The 15,964-nt window shown below is 36.1% G+C and overlaps 2 protein-coding genes across 2 annotated transcripts; one reads left to right on the top strand and one right to left on the bottom strand.

Annotated features, from left to right (window-relative positions):
• The first annotated feature begins 3,000 nt into the window (after window positions 1–3,000).
• LOC108811068 (farnesoic acid carboxyl-O-methyltransferase) lies at window positions 3,001–4,770 on the top strand. Its single transcript, XM_018583128.2, has 3 exons — window positions 3,001–3,139; window positions 3,594–4,247; window positions 4,356–4,770. Exons 1-3 carry the CDS (start codon window positions 3,071–3,073, stop codon window positions 4,686–4,688), a joined length of 1,056 nt encoding a protein of 351 aa, XP_018438630.1. The 5' UTR covers window positions 3,001–3,070; the 3' UTR covers window positions 4,689–4,770.
• Window positions 4,771–10,621: 5,851 nt separating this feature from the next.
• Window positions 10,622–15,059, bottom strand: LOC108809853 (beta-galactosidase 13-like). The gene is made up of 18 exons (XM_018581987.2): window positions 14,833–15,059; window positions 14,649–14,744; window positions 14,449–14,561; window positions 14,278–14,344; window positions 14,099–14,191; window positions 13,864–14,007; window positions 13,670–13,764; window positions 13,480–13,585; window positions 13,315–13,399; window positions 13,103–13,221; window positions 12,825–12,992; window positions 12,557–12,732; window positions 12,330–12,436; window positions 12,121–12,230; window positions 11,919–12,029; window positions 11,748–11,852; window positions 11,165–11,659; window positions 10,622–11,090 (listed from the first exon to the last, which is right to left on the bottom strand). Exons 1-18 carry the CDS (start codon window positions 15,046–15,048, stop codon window positions 10,953–10,955), a joined length of 2,544 nt encoding a protein of 847 aa, XP_018437489.1. The 5' UTR covers window positions 15,049–15,059; the 3' UTR covers window positions 10,622–10,952.
• Between the last annotated feature and the right edge of the window lie 905 nt (window positions 15,060–15,964).

Here is a 15,964-nt window from a genome sequence, read left to right as displayed (position 1 = left end):
CCAATATTATTAGAATTCACAATTAAAAGCATATACAACGCACATGAATCTGCGCTTGCGCGGGTTGTGTCAATCTCTAGAGTCACCAACACCCAAGGACCTTAAGATTTTAGATATAAACAGACACGTCGGCGGGACTTACACAATAGCCAACATCGTCAACAGAGAGACGCCTACCACTAACAACTGGTATGTTATCTAACTCCTTTATCAAACCATTTTGACAATTACTTCTATTATTAAACTTTTAAGACATTATAAACACTTCACAATCGAAATACCCAAAACATTAACTCACTAACTAAGCAGCACAAAACGAATAACGATCATATGTCCTTTATTATTACCCTTTCAGAAAACACAAACAAACATGCACATATTCATCAATTGAACTAAACTCAATAAGATAGATGAACCACAAAGTCAACGACCCCGCGCTTGCGCGGGGCTCCGCCCCTAGTAAGAATAAATTATTAACATAGATTTTCGCTTATACCGAAAAGAAAATCTAGTTCTTTATTATGTTGGGTAGTTACGAAAATCTTCGTCGACATTAGCGTGCGTGGAAAATATGTAAGTGAAACGTAGAAAGTTCCTTTGTACAATGTGGAAAATTCAAAGCTTTTGGAGTTGAAATTCGTCGTTTTCCAGCATCGGTCCAAGTTGGCTTGCTGTATTACTATTTGAGAACAATATATCTACTGAACATTCTATATGTGAGGATATATAAACACATCGCTTGTACAAATTACTAAGACCAAATTAACTCACAAGAACCATCACATTCGCAAGGTACATGTTGGACATGGGTTTTACCCCCAACAAGGTCTATAAGATAATGGGCTCAGCCCATTTAAAAGGAGGTGACTAGGAAAACCCTAGACCTCATCCTTCTATAAATAAGGAGGCATCCCCTCCTTGAGAAGGACCCTCTCTTTGAGATCTTGCCTCTCTTCTCACTTTCTAGAGATAAACACCAAATCACATGCTTTCTTCTAAGCACTTGTGACCTTTCGTTGTAGAACTACGATTGGCTTGATCCCCTCTCGGGGTACGTAGGCAACCCTTCACCGGGTCCAGCTATAACATATTACACCTCTTTTACTCTCCATCTATCCAGTTCAAGCTCATTATGAAGACCTCTCCTAACCCCACCATCGAAATCAGTCTACCCCTTGTACAGCACCGATTTCGGTTCAAACAGTTGGCGCCCACCGTGGGGCATGGAGAAGTATCTTCGAAGAAGATTGGACTCGGAGTCCGTTTGACCGTTTGGTCGTCACCGTTCGCTCTCTCGCGATCACTCGATACGGTTCGTTCTCTCGCGGTTACTCGACACGGTTCGCTTTCTCGTGATTATTCGTCACCGTTCGCTCTCTCGCGATTACTCAGCACGGTACGCTCTCTCGCGGCTACTCGACACGGTTCGTTCTCTCGCGAGTAATCGTCACCGTTCGCTCTCTCGCGATTACTCGACACAGTTCGTTTCTCTCGCGGTTACTCAGCACGGTTCGCTCTCTCGCGGTTACTCGTCACCATTCGCTCTCTCGCAGTTATTCGACACCGTTCGCTCTCTCGCGGTTACTTGGCACGGTTCACTCTCTCGCGATTACTCGTTACGGTTCGCTCTCTCGCAGTTATTCGACACCGTTTGCTCTCTCGCGGTTACTCGACACGGTTCGTTCTCTCGCGGTTACTCGGCACGATTCGCTCTCTCGCGGTTACTCGGCACTGCTCGATCTCTCGCGGTTACTCGGCACAGTTTGCTCTCTTGCATTCACTCGGATCACTCTCTCTCGCAGTCACTCGGCTCGGTCTTTAGCAGTTACTCGGGACCGCGGTTCCACGACCACAAGGTTGAGAGTCTTGCGGTTACTCGGATGTGGAGGAGAAGATTCATCTCGCTTCCCTTTGCAACTTTTTGTCGATCACAATTTCGAGTTGAGGGAAGATGCACAAGTGGAAGCTTTTGGTCGGCACATGGCGCAGTTTCTCGCTGAGAGCTCATCACATTGCCATGTAACAGAGGCAAGGTTTTGGTATGATTTTGTCTCTCTGATCCTAATTGAATTTGGACTTTTGCCAAGTTACTTACGCTAAGGCACGAGTACAGCTTACCTTTTTTAGAAATGGGTTTACAAACTTGCTTTTTACTAGGCACGAGTTAGTCGTAAACTCGTCTTTTACTAGGTACGAGTTGAATAAACTTGTCTTCTACTAGACATGAGTTTCATTCAACTCACCTTTTTCTAGACACGAGTTACCGACAACTCGCCTTTATCGAGCACGAGTTTAGTAAACTCTTTCTTTACTAGGCATGGCTTATTCGCCGAGCTATAGTTCTTAGGCATGGGTTTGATAAACTCGCCTTTTACAAGGCACGAGTTATACGCCGAAGCACGGTAAACTTGCCTTCCACTAGGCACGAGTTACTCGTCGAGCTACGACTCCTAAGCACGAGTTTATTTAAACTTGCCTTCTACTAGGCACAAGTTCAAAGTAAACTCGCTTGGATCGTTAAATGTAAATGCGCTGAGTCCATTGTCTTATAAACCTCTTCGTAAAATTCGTAGAGATCAACTTCATCTCTCAACGAACTGGGGGGGGCTTACTGTTGGACATGGGTTTTACCCCCAACAAGGCCTATAAGATAATGGGCTCAGCCCATTTAAAAGGAGGTGACTAGGAAAACCCTAGACCTCATCCTTCTATAAATAAGGAGGCATCCCCTCCTTGAGAAGGACCCTCTCTTTGAGATCTTGCCTCTCTTCTCACTTTCTAGAGAGAAACACCAAATCACATGCTTTCTTCTAAGCACTTGTGACCTTTCGTTGTAGAACTACGATTGGCTTGATCCCCTCTCGGGGTACGTAGGCAACCCTTCACCGGGTCCAGCTATAACATATTACACATCTTTTACTCTCCATCTATCCAGTTCAAGCTCATTATGAAGACCTCTCCTAACCCCACCATCGAAATCAGTCTACCCCTTGTATAGCACCGATTTCGGTTCAAACAGTACATATATATATATATATATATATAGAGAGAGAGAGAGAGAGAGAGAGAGATGGCTCCTACGTACACGATGGCCGGAGGTAAGGGTCCAAACAGCTACAGTCAGCACTCAACGTATCAGGTTAGTAGTTTTTTTATTCGGGACGGTAAAAGAATACTCTAAAACTCTGTATTAGAGTATTGAATTTCTGATGAACTATAGAATTTTTTTCCTGATGAACTATAGAAATTCAATACTCTTAGTGTGACAAAAAGAGTATTGAATTTCTATAGTTCATCAGGAAAAAATTGTGGGTCTTGTTAAAATTAATGAAGTTTGAATCAAATCAATTGTTTTTGTTTAAAATATTTTAAAATTTCATAAATATAGGGCATATTGTTTTTATTGATATAACTTATAATGTTAAATTTATAATGTCTTTGGGGTTAAATTTATATATTTAATGTTAAATTTGCTTCTTTTTTTTAATTGAGTTTAAGTTTGAACCATGAAAACTTAAAATCTAAGAAGTATACTGTCCATTGATGATGGGGTTGATAATTCTGTCCAATGATGATGGGGTTGATAATTGTAGAGGGCGTTACTTGAAGTTGCAAAAGAAAAGATCAATGAAGCTATCTCGACCAAACTCGACGTCAACTCAGCTTCCAATCGCTTTAACATAGCGGATTTCGGTTGTTCCACTGGACCTAATACGTTTCTTGCAGTACAAAACATAATAGATGCTGTTGAAGAAAAGTATCGCAAAGAAACTCAGAAAAATCCTGACGATAACATTGAGTTCCAAGTTCTCTTTAACGATCACTTCAAGAATGATTTCAACACTCTTTTCCAAACACTCCCTCCGACCAAAAAATACTTTCTTGCTGGAGTTCCGGGTTCTTTTTTTGGTCGTATTCTTCCTCGAGATAGTATCCATGTGGGACATTGTTCTTATTCGCTTCATTGGTTGTCCCAAGTTCCTAAAGGGATCGCGGATAGAAACTCTCCAGCATGGAACAAGGACATTCATTGCACTGGATTCTCTGAAGAGGTCGTGGAAGCGTACCAGGATCAATTCAAGATCGACATGGGATGTTTCTTGAGAGCAAGAGGAGAAGAACTTGTCTCCGGGGGCTTGCTATTTCTTCTTGGATCATGTCTACCTGATGGAATTAAAATGTCTGAAACAATGAAAGGAATGCTTCTTGATTTCATGGGAAATTGCCTCCATGATGTAGCTAAAGAGGTAAAAATATTGTCCCTCAGATCCTTCACTAGAATTATATTGCGTACCACTGAGCAAAAACATTATCTTTTATACTTTTTGACGCTTTTGCGTCATTATTTTGCTTAGGGGCTAATTGACCAAGAAGAGCTAGACTCTCTCAATTTCCCAATCTATCCGGCACATGTTGCGGAGTTCAAGAGTGTCATTGAGGACAGTGGGTGTTTCACGATAGAAGTGTTTGAGAGAATTAGTCATGCGAATGAAGAACTTCCCTTGGACCCAGCGTTCTTGGTAACCTCACACAAAATCACATTTGGAGGAATTCTTGAGACGCGGTTTGGTAAAGAAGCAATGGAGAAGACAATGGAGCGTATTGAGGAAAAGTGTCAAGATATACTTCCGCAACTTGCGAATGCCAAATCCGGAATGCAATATTTCATTGTGCTTCGAAAGAATTGATTCCTGTCAAATAAAATATTGGTGATGTTTGTTGATCGTCTCCTGTGTTTTGATTAAAGCTAATTTGAAATTTTGAAAACAATCAGTTCGCTTCATTAAAAGTTTAAGACAGAAAATTGATTCGACTCTATTAAGAGTCAGAACTTTGATTATACCTGACATATTCAACAACAGAGGAAAAAAAGCTTAACATAGACAAGCTCATGCCTTTCGACTAAGATAAAACTTAGATTACTCAAAATGAAGAATTGAACAACTGGTAGGAACCGAACCAAATCATAACATAACTAAGCTGAGAAAAAAAAAACAGATAATATTTGGGAGTCAACCAAAAGGTATCAGATAATATGCAAACGCAATAGACTCAACCTGAATCTCTCTTACAGCCTCGACACGCTTCTTGACAGCGGGAGTCAAGTTCTCAAGGACATCCGAGTATTGTCCAGCCAAATTCTGCAACTTGTTCTGCAACAACATCACCATGAACAACAATCAAATCAAAGATGCAGACACGAAATGTAAATTATTTTGAAACGAATGGAGTAGTATGCAAAGAGTCTCGCTCTTTCCAAAGGCACATAAAGCATTTGTTTCAGACCACAAAATATAATGTACTTAAAAGGCTACATTTTGGTTTAACGATCAAATAGTCCGAAGGTTGACCCTGTGGTTATTGGTTCGAACCTTTCTCTAGAAATTTTTTATTTACTTCTATTAATAATTAGTTTGGGGCCACATATTGTTTGTCTTGGAGGTCATATTTTCTTGGGAAAATTATTTTTAGGCCAAAAAATGATAAATATGTCTCATTAGATTAATCTTAAACACCTTATGTTTTATTAGGCTAAATATTTTCAAAATGACAAATACTATCCTTAATTTCAATTAAAAATCTGAAATTACAATTAACTAAATAGTTTTTAAATATTAAAATATAAATTTTTAATAAAACTAATTAAAATAAAAATATATTTTAAATCCCCAAATAAAAAAACAAAAGGCAAAGATTCTTTTTGTATTTTTAATATTAAAATATTTATTTTTTATTATTTGTTACTAGCAAATAAAAACTATATAAAATATTAAAATATTTAGAATACGTAATCTACGTAAAATATTTTTAAAATATTATTTTTATTATTTGTTACTAGAAAATATTGGTTTTTTATATAAAAATTTTAAAAAAAATTCTTACTAGCAACAATAGCAACCGTTAAACTATTTTTTAATTTACATACTGATTTTATAAATCACGTTTTTCTTAAACTTTATAAAAAATCAATTTAATAAATATAAGGAAACTGAATATTTCCAAATATTATCTTCCCATATTTTCGGAACTGATTATCTTTATCTGTAAAATTTGTATTCTACTGTATGTAGAATACAGTAAACATGTTTGAAATCAATTTTTACTAGGTTTAGATTTACAGTAATGTGTAGATTCTGATTTCTACATGTTTTAGATTTATAGTAATGTGTAGATTCTAATTTCTACAGATTTTAGAACCATAGGTTAAGTGCGGAATGTGTTTTCCAAAATTTTTATATTACTATTATTTACGTTATTATTTATGTAGATCACATATTCTAAACATACTCGATTCAATGAAAAAATGAATTACATTTTCTACTGTGTAGAATGTCAATTCTACGTTCTGTAGAACAAAATATGAAATTATGATTTAAACATTTTTAGAACTGGAAAAATACCAGTAAATTAATATATGTATTTTATCAGTAGTTACTATTTTATGAATTTTTTTTGTTTGTAAAACTATTTATTTGACATAGTTATACTTAAAAAAATTCATATTTTCTTTAAGGTTTTAAGAGTTTCTCCAGGGCCGGCTTAACTTTTTATTAGGTCCGTGGGAAAATTTTCTTTATGCATTATAGATGATTACAATACTATATTAAGGGTCCTTGTTAAAAAAAAAGAATAAGAAAAATTAAGGTCTCTTTTTCATTAAATTTGATTGGTTTTAGGGTGAACTCTAGACAGATGCACTGTTCATCATTCCTATTGAGCCGGCGCTGCCTTTCCGACAAAAGGAGACAGCACTGCTTACGAGATTGATGGCTAGAAGAATTTTAGCTTGAAGGGGATATATGAATATGATTCGTAGAGAAAAGAATATGATTAGTAGAGATAATTGAGTTATGAGCTTTAGCCTCTAAAGAGTGTGTAAAAATATAAGCTTTTACATCGAAAAATTTAATGAAAATAGTATATAAATAACTCTTTTTTTTTTGCAAATATATATAAATAACTTGGACCAATTCATTAACTGTAAATTGGTTTTAAATAAGCTTATATGTTGGAACTTAACAAATGATGCACCACATGAGTACGAGGTAAATGTTTTTTAAAGTTTTTTTTTACAACAAACGACTATTCTATTACTCAAATTTGAGGTGGTCTGGGTAATCAGACCGGAATAAAACAACCAATGAAAAATAGCTCCCTATGGAAAGATCTAGCTGTTTATCTAAAAAATCAGAAAACTGATTGCGTGTTCGTGGTACATATGAGATGTCGAAATCTGGAAAGCATATCAGTAGTCTCTATATCCTCTCCAGCTCCGTCGCAAAGCTTGGCCAAGCAGCAGGGTCCTTAATCATAGCAATGAGTTCCTTGCAGTCTGTTCCGAAACGTTGTCATGTTTAGTGATGAAGCATATTCTCCATCGCCCATCGTAGTGCTTCTACTTCAGAATGCAGAGTTGATTCTCGTCTAGGAATATTTCGTGTTCCCATTAGTTCAATCTTCCCGCCACTGTCCATCCAGACTCATCCACATCCACTGAATTTGCTTTGAGACGTCCATGACCCATCTAAAAAACAGATATTACCCAAGCTTATGACTTGGTCTTCAACCTCATTCCCTTGCACCACTGATATCACTTTGTTTGCATCAAACCATGCTTGACATTCACTCTCCGCATATTTTACTAGCTCTAGTGGATCTCTATATATCCCCCTAAAGAGTTTGTCATTTCGAGTCTTCCATATATACCAGATTATCCAGGGATAAGGATCCCTATCTTGTTCTAGTTCAATTATGTTGTTCTTCCGCCAGAACAGATAGTCCATATTCGTGTAGATGCTCGGTGCTGGAAATATGTCTGGATTTGTCGAAACAGATGATAATGACCAAACTTGTAGGACAGGGGGCACTCGAAAATAGCATGGATTACTGATTCTTCTGGTTCACCACACCGTGGGCAATGGTTATCGCATCTCATGTTACGCCTGACTAGATTCCTCGTTACTGTCGCGTGGCCAGTTAACAATTGCCATATAAGATGAAATTTTTTTTTGGTGCCCTTATCTTCCAGGCAAATGCTTGGAGTGTAGTAATACTTGGTTCTGGGACCTCTTTTTCTTGGTCATCCTTTAAGAGATTCTGGGCAATCCAATAACCAGATTTTACCGTATATTGGCCATTCCTTGTATAGTTCCAGCAATAGGTGTCTCTCCGATGAGTTGTGCTTATGGCTAAACTCCTTATGAGGGATATATCATCCGGATTGACATATTGCTCCAGCAAGCTAATATCCCATTCCTTCGACTCTTGATTAATAAAATCGCTGACCCTCATATTCGGATGCATGACTGGTGCTACCGGTGTAGCTGGTCGTGCAGGTGTCGTTGGGATCCATGGATCTTTCCACACCTTAACTTCATACCCAGAATGTATCTTCTGTCTTATCCCGGGAAAACGATCATTTCATACCTAACATATCGCAATATGTTCAATTCATACCCGACTTATATGACTGTGCCAAAACATACCTAAACATATATGGATGTGCCAAAACATACCCAACTTATATTTTTTTGGCAAAATCATACAGCAGTCGCCACATCAACTGCCTTGTCATCTATTTTTGCTTGCGTGGATGCAACGTCAGCTAATTTTACTCGCAAATGTGCCATGTATATAAATTATTAAAAAACTAAATAATTTTGTTATAAAAATAATTTTTTATAATTTTTTATTATTTAGTAAAATTAACAAAAATTAATTAATTAATTAAATTTAAATCTTATATAAGAGATATATTCGTAAATATTTTGATCCTATCAAAAAACGTCATAATAAGAGTTATATATGTATTGTAATGATTCACATCCAATGCTAGTTTGCAGACGTGTTACTCTTGATTAATTATGATTGTGTTAATCTAAAATTTATAATGTAAATAACATACCCATAATTAATAAAGCGTAATATGATTTATTTTTACCCTTGATTAATAAAACGTAACATAATTTATTTTTACGCTTTTTTAATCATGGGTATGTTATTTACATTTTAAAAAATTAGATTAAATGTAAATAATATACCCATGATTAATAAAGCGTAACATGATTCATTTTTACGCTTTATTAATCATGGATATATTATTTACATTTAAAATTTTAGATTAACACAACTATGATTAATCAAGAATAACACGTTTTCAACACTTGCATTGGATTTAAATCATTAAAATACATATATAACTCTTATAAGAACGGTTTTTGATATAATCGAAATCTCTTATATAAGATTTGAATTTAATTAATTAATTATTTTTTGTTAATTTTACTAAATAATATAAAATAAAAAAATTATATTTTCTAAAAATTTATTTTTATAACAAAATTATTTAGTTTTAAAAAAAAATTATATACATGGCATATTTGTTAGCAAAATTAGCTGACGTTACATCCACGCGAGCAAAAATAGATGACATGGCAGCTGATGTGGCGACTGGTGTATGATTTTGCCAAAAAATATAAGTTGGGTATATTTTGGCACAGCCATATAAATTCGGGTATGTTTTGGCACAGCCATATAAGTCGGGTATGAATTGAACATATCGCGATATGTTGGGTATGAAATGGTCGTTTTCCCGTCTTATCCCCAGTAATAATAGCTTTCTTGCAGCAGATATACTATTCCATACATAAGAAGGGCTGTTTACAGGATTTACTCGTAAAGGCGAGCTCAGTCTGTAGTATCTTCCCCTCAAGACTCTAACCACTAGAGAATCAGGATATTGTACTAATCTCCACAGTTGTTTTGCCAATAAAGCCAGATTGAACTTGTGGATCATCCTAAAGCCAATCCCACCCTCTTCTCTTGGTAGACAGACTTTTTCTCATTTTGCCCAATGTATACCTCTTTTTGGAAAATTGTGCAATGGCACTAGCAATATTCTCACATATCTCCAAGGGGAGCAGGAATGTAGACATAACATATGTAGGCAGAGCAAGTAGAATAGATTTAATCAGCACCTCCTTCCCTCCTTTCGGGAGCCATCTACCTGTCCAGCCATTCACTCTATGCATCAGATTGTCTTTAAGAAAAGCAAAGATTTTTCATTTGGAACCACTGATATCTTCCGGAATACCCAAATAACTCCCCATCCCTCCTTCATTATGTATTCCAAGTGTATCTTTTATCTCATGTCTTGTGGTTGCATTAATCCTCTTACCAAAGAATATAGTAAAAATGAAAGGAGACAAAGGATCTCTTTGGCATAGGCCTCTTCTTGGAATAATGTTTCCTCTCAGCTGGACATTCATAAGGACTTTATAGTGTACCGATGTGATGCATCTCATAATCCACGTGATCCATATTTCTGAAAATCTCATCTTTCTCATGACTGCCTCTATGAACGACCATTTCATCCTATCATATGCCTTGCTCCTGTATGTCTTAATGGCCATTCTTTTGCTGCATCTGCTCGGCTTTGTTCTAAGAGCATGAAACATTTCTTGAGCGATCATAACATTATCAGAAATCTATCTTTCAACAACAAAGGCTGACTGGGTTTCCGATATCAGTCCTGGTAACACTTTCTTTAGTCTCTGGCATAAGATCTTAGAGATGATCTTATAACTGACATTGCATAAACTAATGGGTCTAAACTGAGCCATGTCGTTAGACTTAGTTGTCTTGAGGATGAGACAAATGTTCGTTTCATTCAATCCATTTGGCACTGTTCCATCAATAAGAAATTTGTTAACCATAAAAGTTAAGTCATCCTTTACTATGTCCCAAAACTTCTGATAGAAAATGGCAGTCATCCCATCTTGCCGTGGAGTTTTTTCAATCAGTCGGTACGTATTTCAAATCAAAACTGTAATCCGTAGATAGGCATTATAATTAATAAATTCAAAAATGGAAGAACAATTGAGGCATAAGTTTTGTATCGACTAATCATAAAGGCATAAACCGTTAACGAAGCAAATGAAAGAAATATATTCTTAGTTTTTCTTCTTGGCGCGACCGCACTTGACTTGGACCGCAAGCATCTTCATGAGTTTGGGGCATGAATCATTTTTATCTTGCTGGAATGTGCTCTTGTTCACCGGAATCTCACACTTCGATTTACCCAAACAATACTGCACCAACAAAAAGTATTTTTCATTGCTTCAATTGCAAGTAACATTAGTTGTAAAAAAGCAATAATTGTTACCTTCTCGATGACTTGCTTAGAGGCAGGAGCATTACAAGATCCAAGGGTGAAATTTCCACAAGTCCCAGTTGGGTTTCCGAAGCTAGCAAATTCCACCGCGGCGATCTTCTTAGTACCGGAACACTTGAGATTAGCCGTGAGAAAAACATCATCAGTGATGGCTTGGACTTTGTCATTTTTCTTGATCCAGTTTCGGACACTAGGAGTGTAGTTTTCTCCGATGTAAGAACACACAGTGTCTCTGTTGATGATGACAAAGTCGATAAGCTTTGGCTTCACATTTGGTTCTTCCTCAAAGATAACCAGAAGATTTTTCTTGGGCTTCAAGAAAGACCTTGGTATATGATACTCTACTTGCGTAGGCATTTTTAATGGCGATAAAAACGACATCCAATATCGACCAATACCTTCTCCATTCACCCAAATCAAACCTTTCCCCATTCCATTCATCCTAATTGCTACTGAGCTTTTGCTCTCTGGCGCATCAAAGTGTGTCTGCATTGATCATAAATTATCTCTAATATATGCTAAAACTATTATCATAAATCCTTTTGTTTTGTTTTGGAAGGTTTAATGTTTTTACCTGGTACCATGTAAGTCCTGGTGCTTTTCCTGAGAATTTCTTCCATTTAACCTTCTTTAATCCTTTCGCGGCGTGGATACCGAGCTTTTCACCTTCCATACCCACCTAAAGATTAGTAAAACCGGATCAAAATCGCCAAAAATGAACGAGAAAGTATGATTCTTGTCAAACCTTGTTTCCCCATTTGTTTTTCTCGGTGAGATCAAGTGGTCCAGAGCTGAGGCCTGAGATGGAAACACTACGCGGACCTGTGTATCTATGCTCCAAATAAGATCCACTGTCCTGTTCATACAAAACATTCATATATCTCATCATCTTAACTTAAGCTTTTTTTCTTTGCTGCTAAGGTTCTTAAAACGAATATGTTTCTTACTGGAAATCCTGTTAAAACGCCAAGCATAGTGAGGTGGTTCTCTCCTTCTTTTAGAGAAACTTTCTTCTGGAAAACGAAACTCTTCTCTTCATGGCTACCATGTCCGTTTCCTGAACCAATTCACTAGTTAGACCAACTTCTAGCAATTTTTTCTCATAACTTCAAAATGTTTTAGCACATCCATCTTGATGCTTCTGAATCTTACTTACCAAGGTATTTTCCATTAAGCCAGACATGCAATGCGTGGCCAAGACTTGCAATCCTCAAAGTAGTCTTACCTCCTTTCTTCTTAAGGTCGTTGTCATCTATCTTGAAGCTATATACCAAATTAAACAGAGAAAGTTTATTATATTTTATTACGTTTTTTTTTTTTTATTACGTTTGGTTTTTCTTCTTAAGTTTTCATACATAAGAACAAGTCTGGTTCTATCCTTACTTTGTTGTGTACCATCCGTAATCAGTCTCGTCTTCCGTTAAGCCATAGAGCTCAACGGGGATAAAAGATTCACCTTTAAGCTCACTAGGAACCGTCTCGGTGAACACCTTAAAATTAAACTTCTTATTAGCCTTCTTCGACTTCATGTAGTTCCTAGAAGTGTGCTGAGAGATGACCTGAAACATATATAAAAATATTTAATTCAAGATTCATTTTATTTCTTTAAGGAATAAATTAATTCGCAACAAGATTTTCTATTTATCATCACCTCCGCAGTGCTGTAAACAACAGTTTTGCAGTCCGGGAGAATACTGATGGAGCGAGGCGGTATAACATATTCCTTCCCCTTGAATTTGATTGTTTCTGCAGCTTCTGTGTTATTGTTAGCTAGAAACGCCGCACAAACTTTCGTTCCAGGCTGTTCGTAGTACCGTATCTGCAATTACAACAATACATCCAAAATCAAGAAACTAAGCATTTCTATTCATTCTATAAGAAATATTTAAATGTTTGGACTCGTTGATGCATATATACAGATACAATTACCTCCGTGTCTTTGCTAGGCTTCTCAGTTCGAGAATGGCCCCAGAGAAGTGCCTTCTTGCATAAGTTAAGCGCGTTGTGAAGATGTTTTAGATGACCGTACTTAGGCTCCCTTTCCAATCCTATGTATAACAAACATTCCAATGAGAAACATACATATTAAACCGCAATTTAATTTTATTTATTCACAAAAAGTCTATTTTGTTTATTGTTACCGAATTCATCAAGAGGTGCATCATCATAGTAACGAGTGGTTACATAATGTGCGGAAGTTCTTCCAAAGTTAGTACCTCCATGATACTACCAAAAAAAAAGTTAAACAAGTTGGTAACGTTTTTCAAACATATAAACCTCTTAATTGTTCTTATTTGAATCTATACCATGTAGTAGTTAACATGGCTTCCGTTCTTGGAAAAGAATCGAGCAACAGAAAAGGCAATATCTTCCACAGATCTGTGAGCTGGCGGATCGCCAAAAACTCGAAACCTACAATCATATTACAAGAACCTCTTGAAATTAAGCTTATTGTTTCCTTGTTTCTAGAAGATGCTGACTAAGTGAAGAACTCACTGAGTAGTCCAATTCTCTGTCCATAAAGAAGGCTTGTTCTTTTTGTTGGGACCAGGGAATGTATCACCACAATGTCTTCCATTGCAAGCATTGATCTGTTAGAAGATTAAGGTTCTTGATTTTTTTTTTTGGTCAAACAAGCTCTTTATTATCTTGTTATAATCATCATTCAATGTGTTAGGAAGATGACTTACCATAGGATCAGGAGCATTATTTTGCTTACACATAACCCATGGGATCCCCAAATTCATAGAATCTACTAATTTAGCTGCCCACTTAATGTAGTTTACTCCATCTTCTTTATATGCACGTTCAACCGCGCTATACTCATTCTCTATCTGCAACAAAGTTTAATTTAATATACAAATCTTTTAAACTAAACATAGTTCCAAATTTTCGTTCATAAAATGGTTCTTGGGATCAATGTACCTGTCCTAAAATAATGGGACCTCCTTGTGAAGCAAAAAGCTTCTCTTCCTTCAACTTATCAAGTATCACCTTCACATACCTCTCTGTATGTTCCTGCAGTTATGTCAAATTCTTTTAAATCTTTTGATTGTTCAATCATTACACACATGTCAAACATGCAAGTATATAAATAAAAATACCTTGAATGGTTTATTGTCGGTACGGAAGAAGATCCCGGGAATTTCCCTTAGCCAGTAAGGAAGTCCTCTGATGTTTCATCATAATCATGAAACATGTCCCATAAGAACTCAAAACACTGTAATATATTATGAATATGAAGAGAAACAAAGAACGTAACACATAAAACTTACCCATGATTCCATTCAGCCTGAATAAAAGGTCCAGGCCTCAATGTTACATACATACCATTCTTCTCAACCAATTTTATGAACTTCACTAAATCTGCTCTACCCGAAAAATTGAACTGTTCCAACAAAAGATTAAAAAACAACTTAAAACAATGATGAAACTTATCTTTTATTGTTTTTCCTAAAATAATCTCCAAACTTACCTTCCCCTGCACAGGCTCATGAACATTCCAAAAAACATATGTCTGAATCGTATTCAAACCGCCTTGTTTTGCTCTCTTGATGATCTTCGGCCACATCTAAGCAAAAATTTCTCGATGATTCAGTACATAAAATAAAATCATAAGATTAAACAAATGATTTACTAATGGTTTAGAAATGATTTACATCAGGAGTGCTACGAGGGTAATGTATGGAGCCAGAGTAAAGTAACTCTCTTTTTCCGTTGATGATTAAAGACGTTCCATCATAAGTTACTTCTTTCTTCGGATTCTTTGAGGTTGTCTTCTCTTTGCCTGTGCTCGAGAGAGCTCCAAAGGAGGAGAGGAGAACCACGAGGATGGCTAGTAAAAGCCATGGATGATTAGAGGAATGTATTCTCATTTGAATATCTTTTTTTTTCTTTTTTTTTTCTTCTTCTTTTCTTAAAAAATATACTCCGAATGAAGACAATGAAATAAGAGAATGTTTCGCAAAGAACATAAGGTTTGAGAGAAATTCACGCGTCTCAATCTGAGAATCTACCGTTTGAATAACACTTTGAATAACTCTCCTTATTTCCTCCTCCAATTTTATTTTCATTGTTTCGTTGAATTTTTCTAATTTTAAGAGCCTCATTTGGCGGGTATACACACAACTTCTTTCAATAAAGGCTCTCACCATCAACGTTTTGTTTTTAGTCTGAGCTAATGAATGTGAATGACAGGATGTCAACGTTCATTATATCCAGTACCTTTGTATCTTCTTAAACCTACCAAAAATTTACGGCAATGTGGATTCAGTGCATGAGACATATAACACAAGTTTGTTTCACCAGTTGACAAATTTTTTTTGGTTGTCTTCTAGATTAAAATCGTTGCTTCACTGCCATATCAAAGATCATGAAGATAATATTGTCAAAGCTAGGGTTTTCTTGATGTTTTCTCTAACACTTGTCTCTTTTTTTCTATTTTGATAAATCATATCGGCTGATCAAGTTGCCCCGAAAAATGCATTTATGCTACAAAATGGATTAGCGCAAAAGCATACTATAGTGGGGTGATTGGTTGAACTGTAATTGTAGAGATTTTACTGTAGAATTTAGTAACATATTCTTACATGAACATTTTTTGCTTTAGAAAATAAGCTTCATGCAGTCTCTTTTTTTTTAAGTTTTGGTTTTAGCTTTAAAACCTAGATAAATATTAGTAATTTATATGGTTGTATATCTAATCTATTAAAACTGAAGTATAAATAGTACTTAATCCTAAGTTTTACACAAAAATTACATCATGATGCCACTGATCTTATCCCTTGACGT

This window comes from Raphanus sativus, chromosome 6, assembly GCF_000801105.2.
Source record: "Raphanus sativus cultivar WK10039 chromosome 6, ASM80110v3, whole genome shotgun sequence".
NCBI lineage: Eukaryota > Viridiplantae > Streptophyta > Magnoliopsida > Brassicales > Brassicaceae > Raphanus > Raphanus sativus.
Note: the sequence above shows the minus strand (reverse complement) of the source record. Positions and strands in the feature narration are given on the sequence as shown.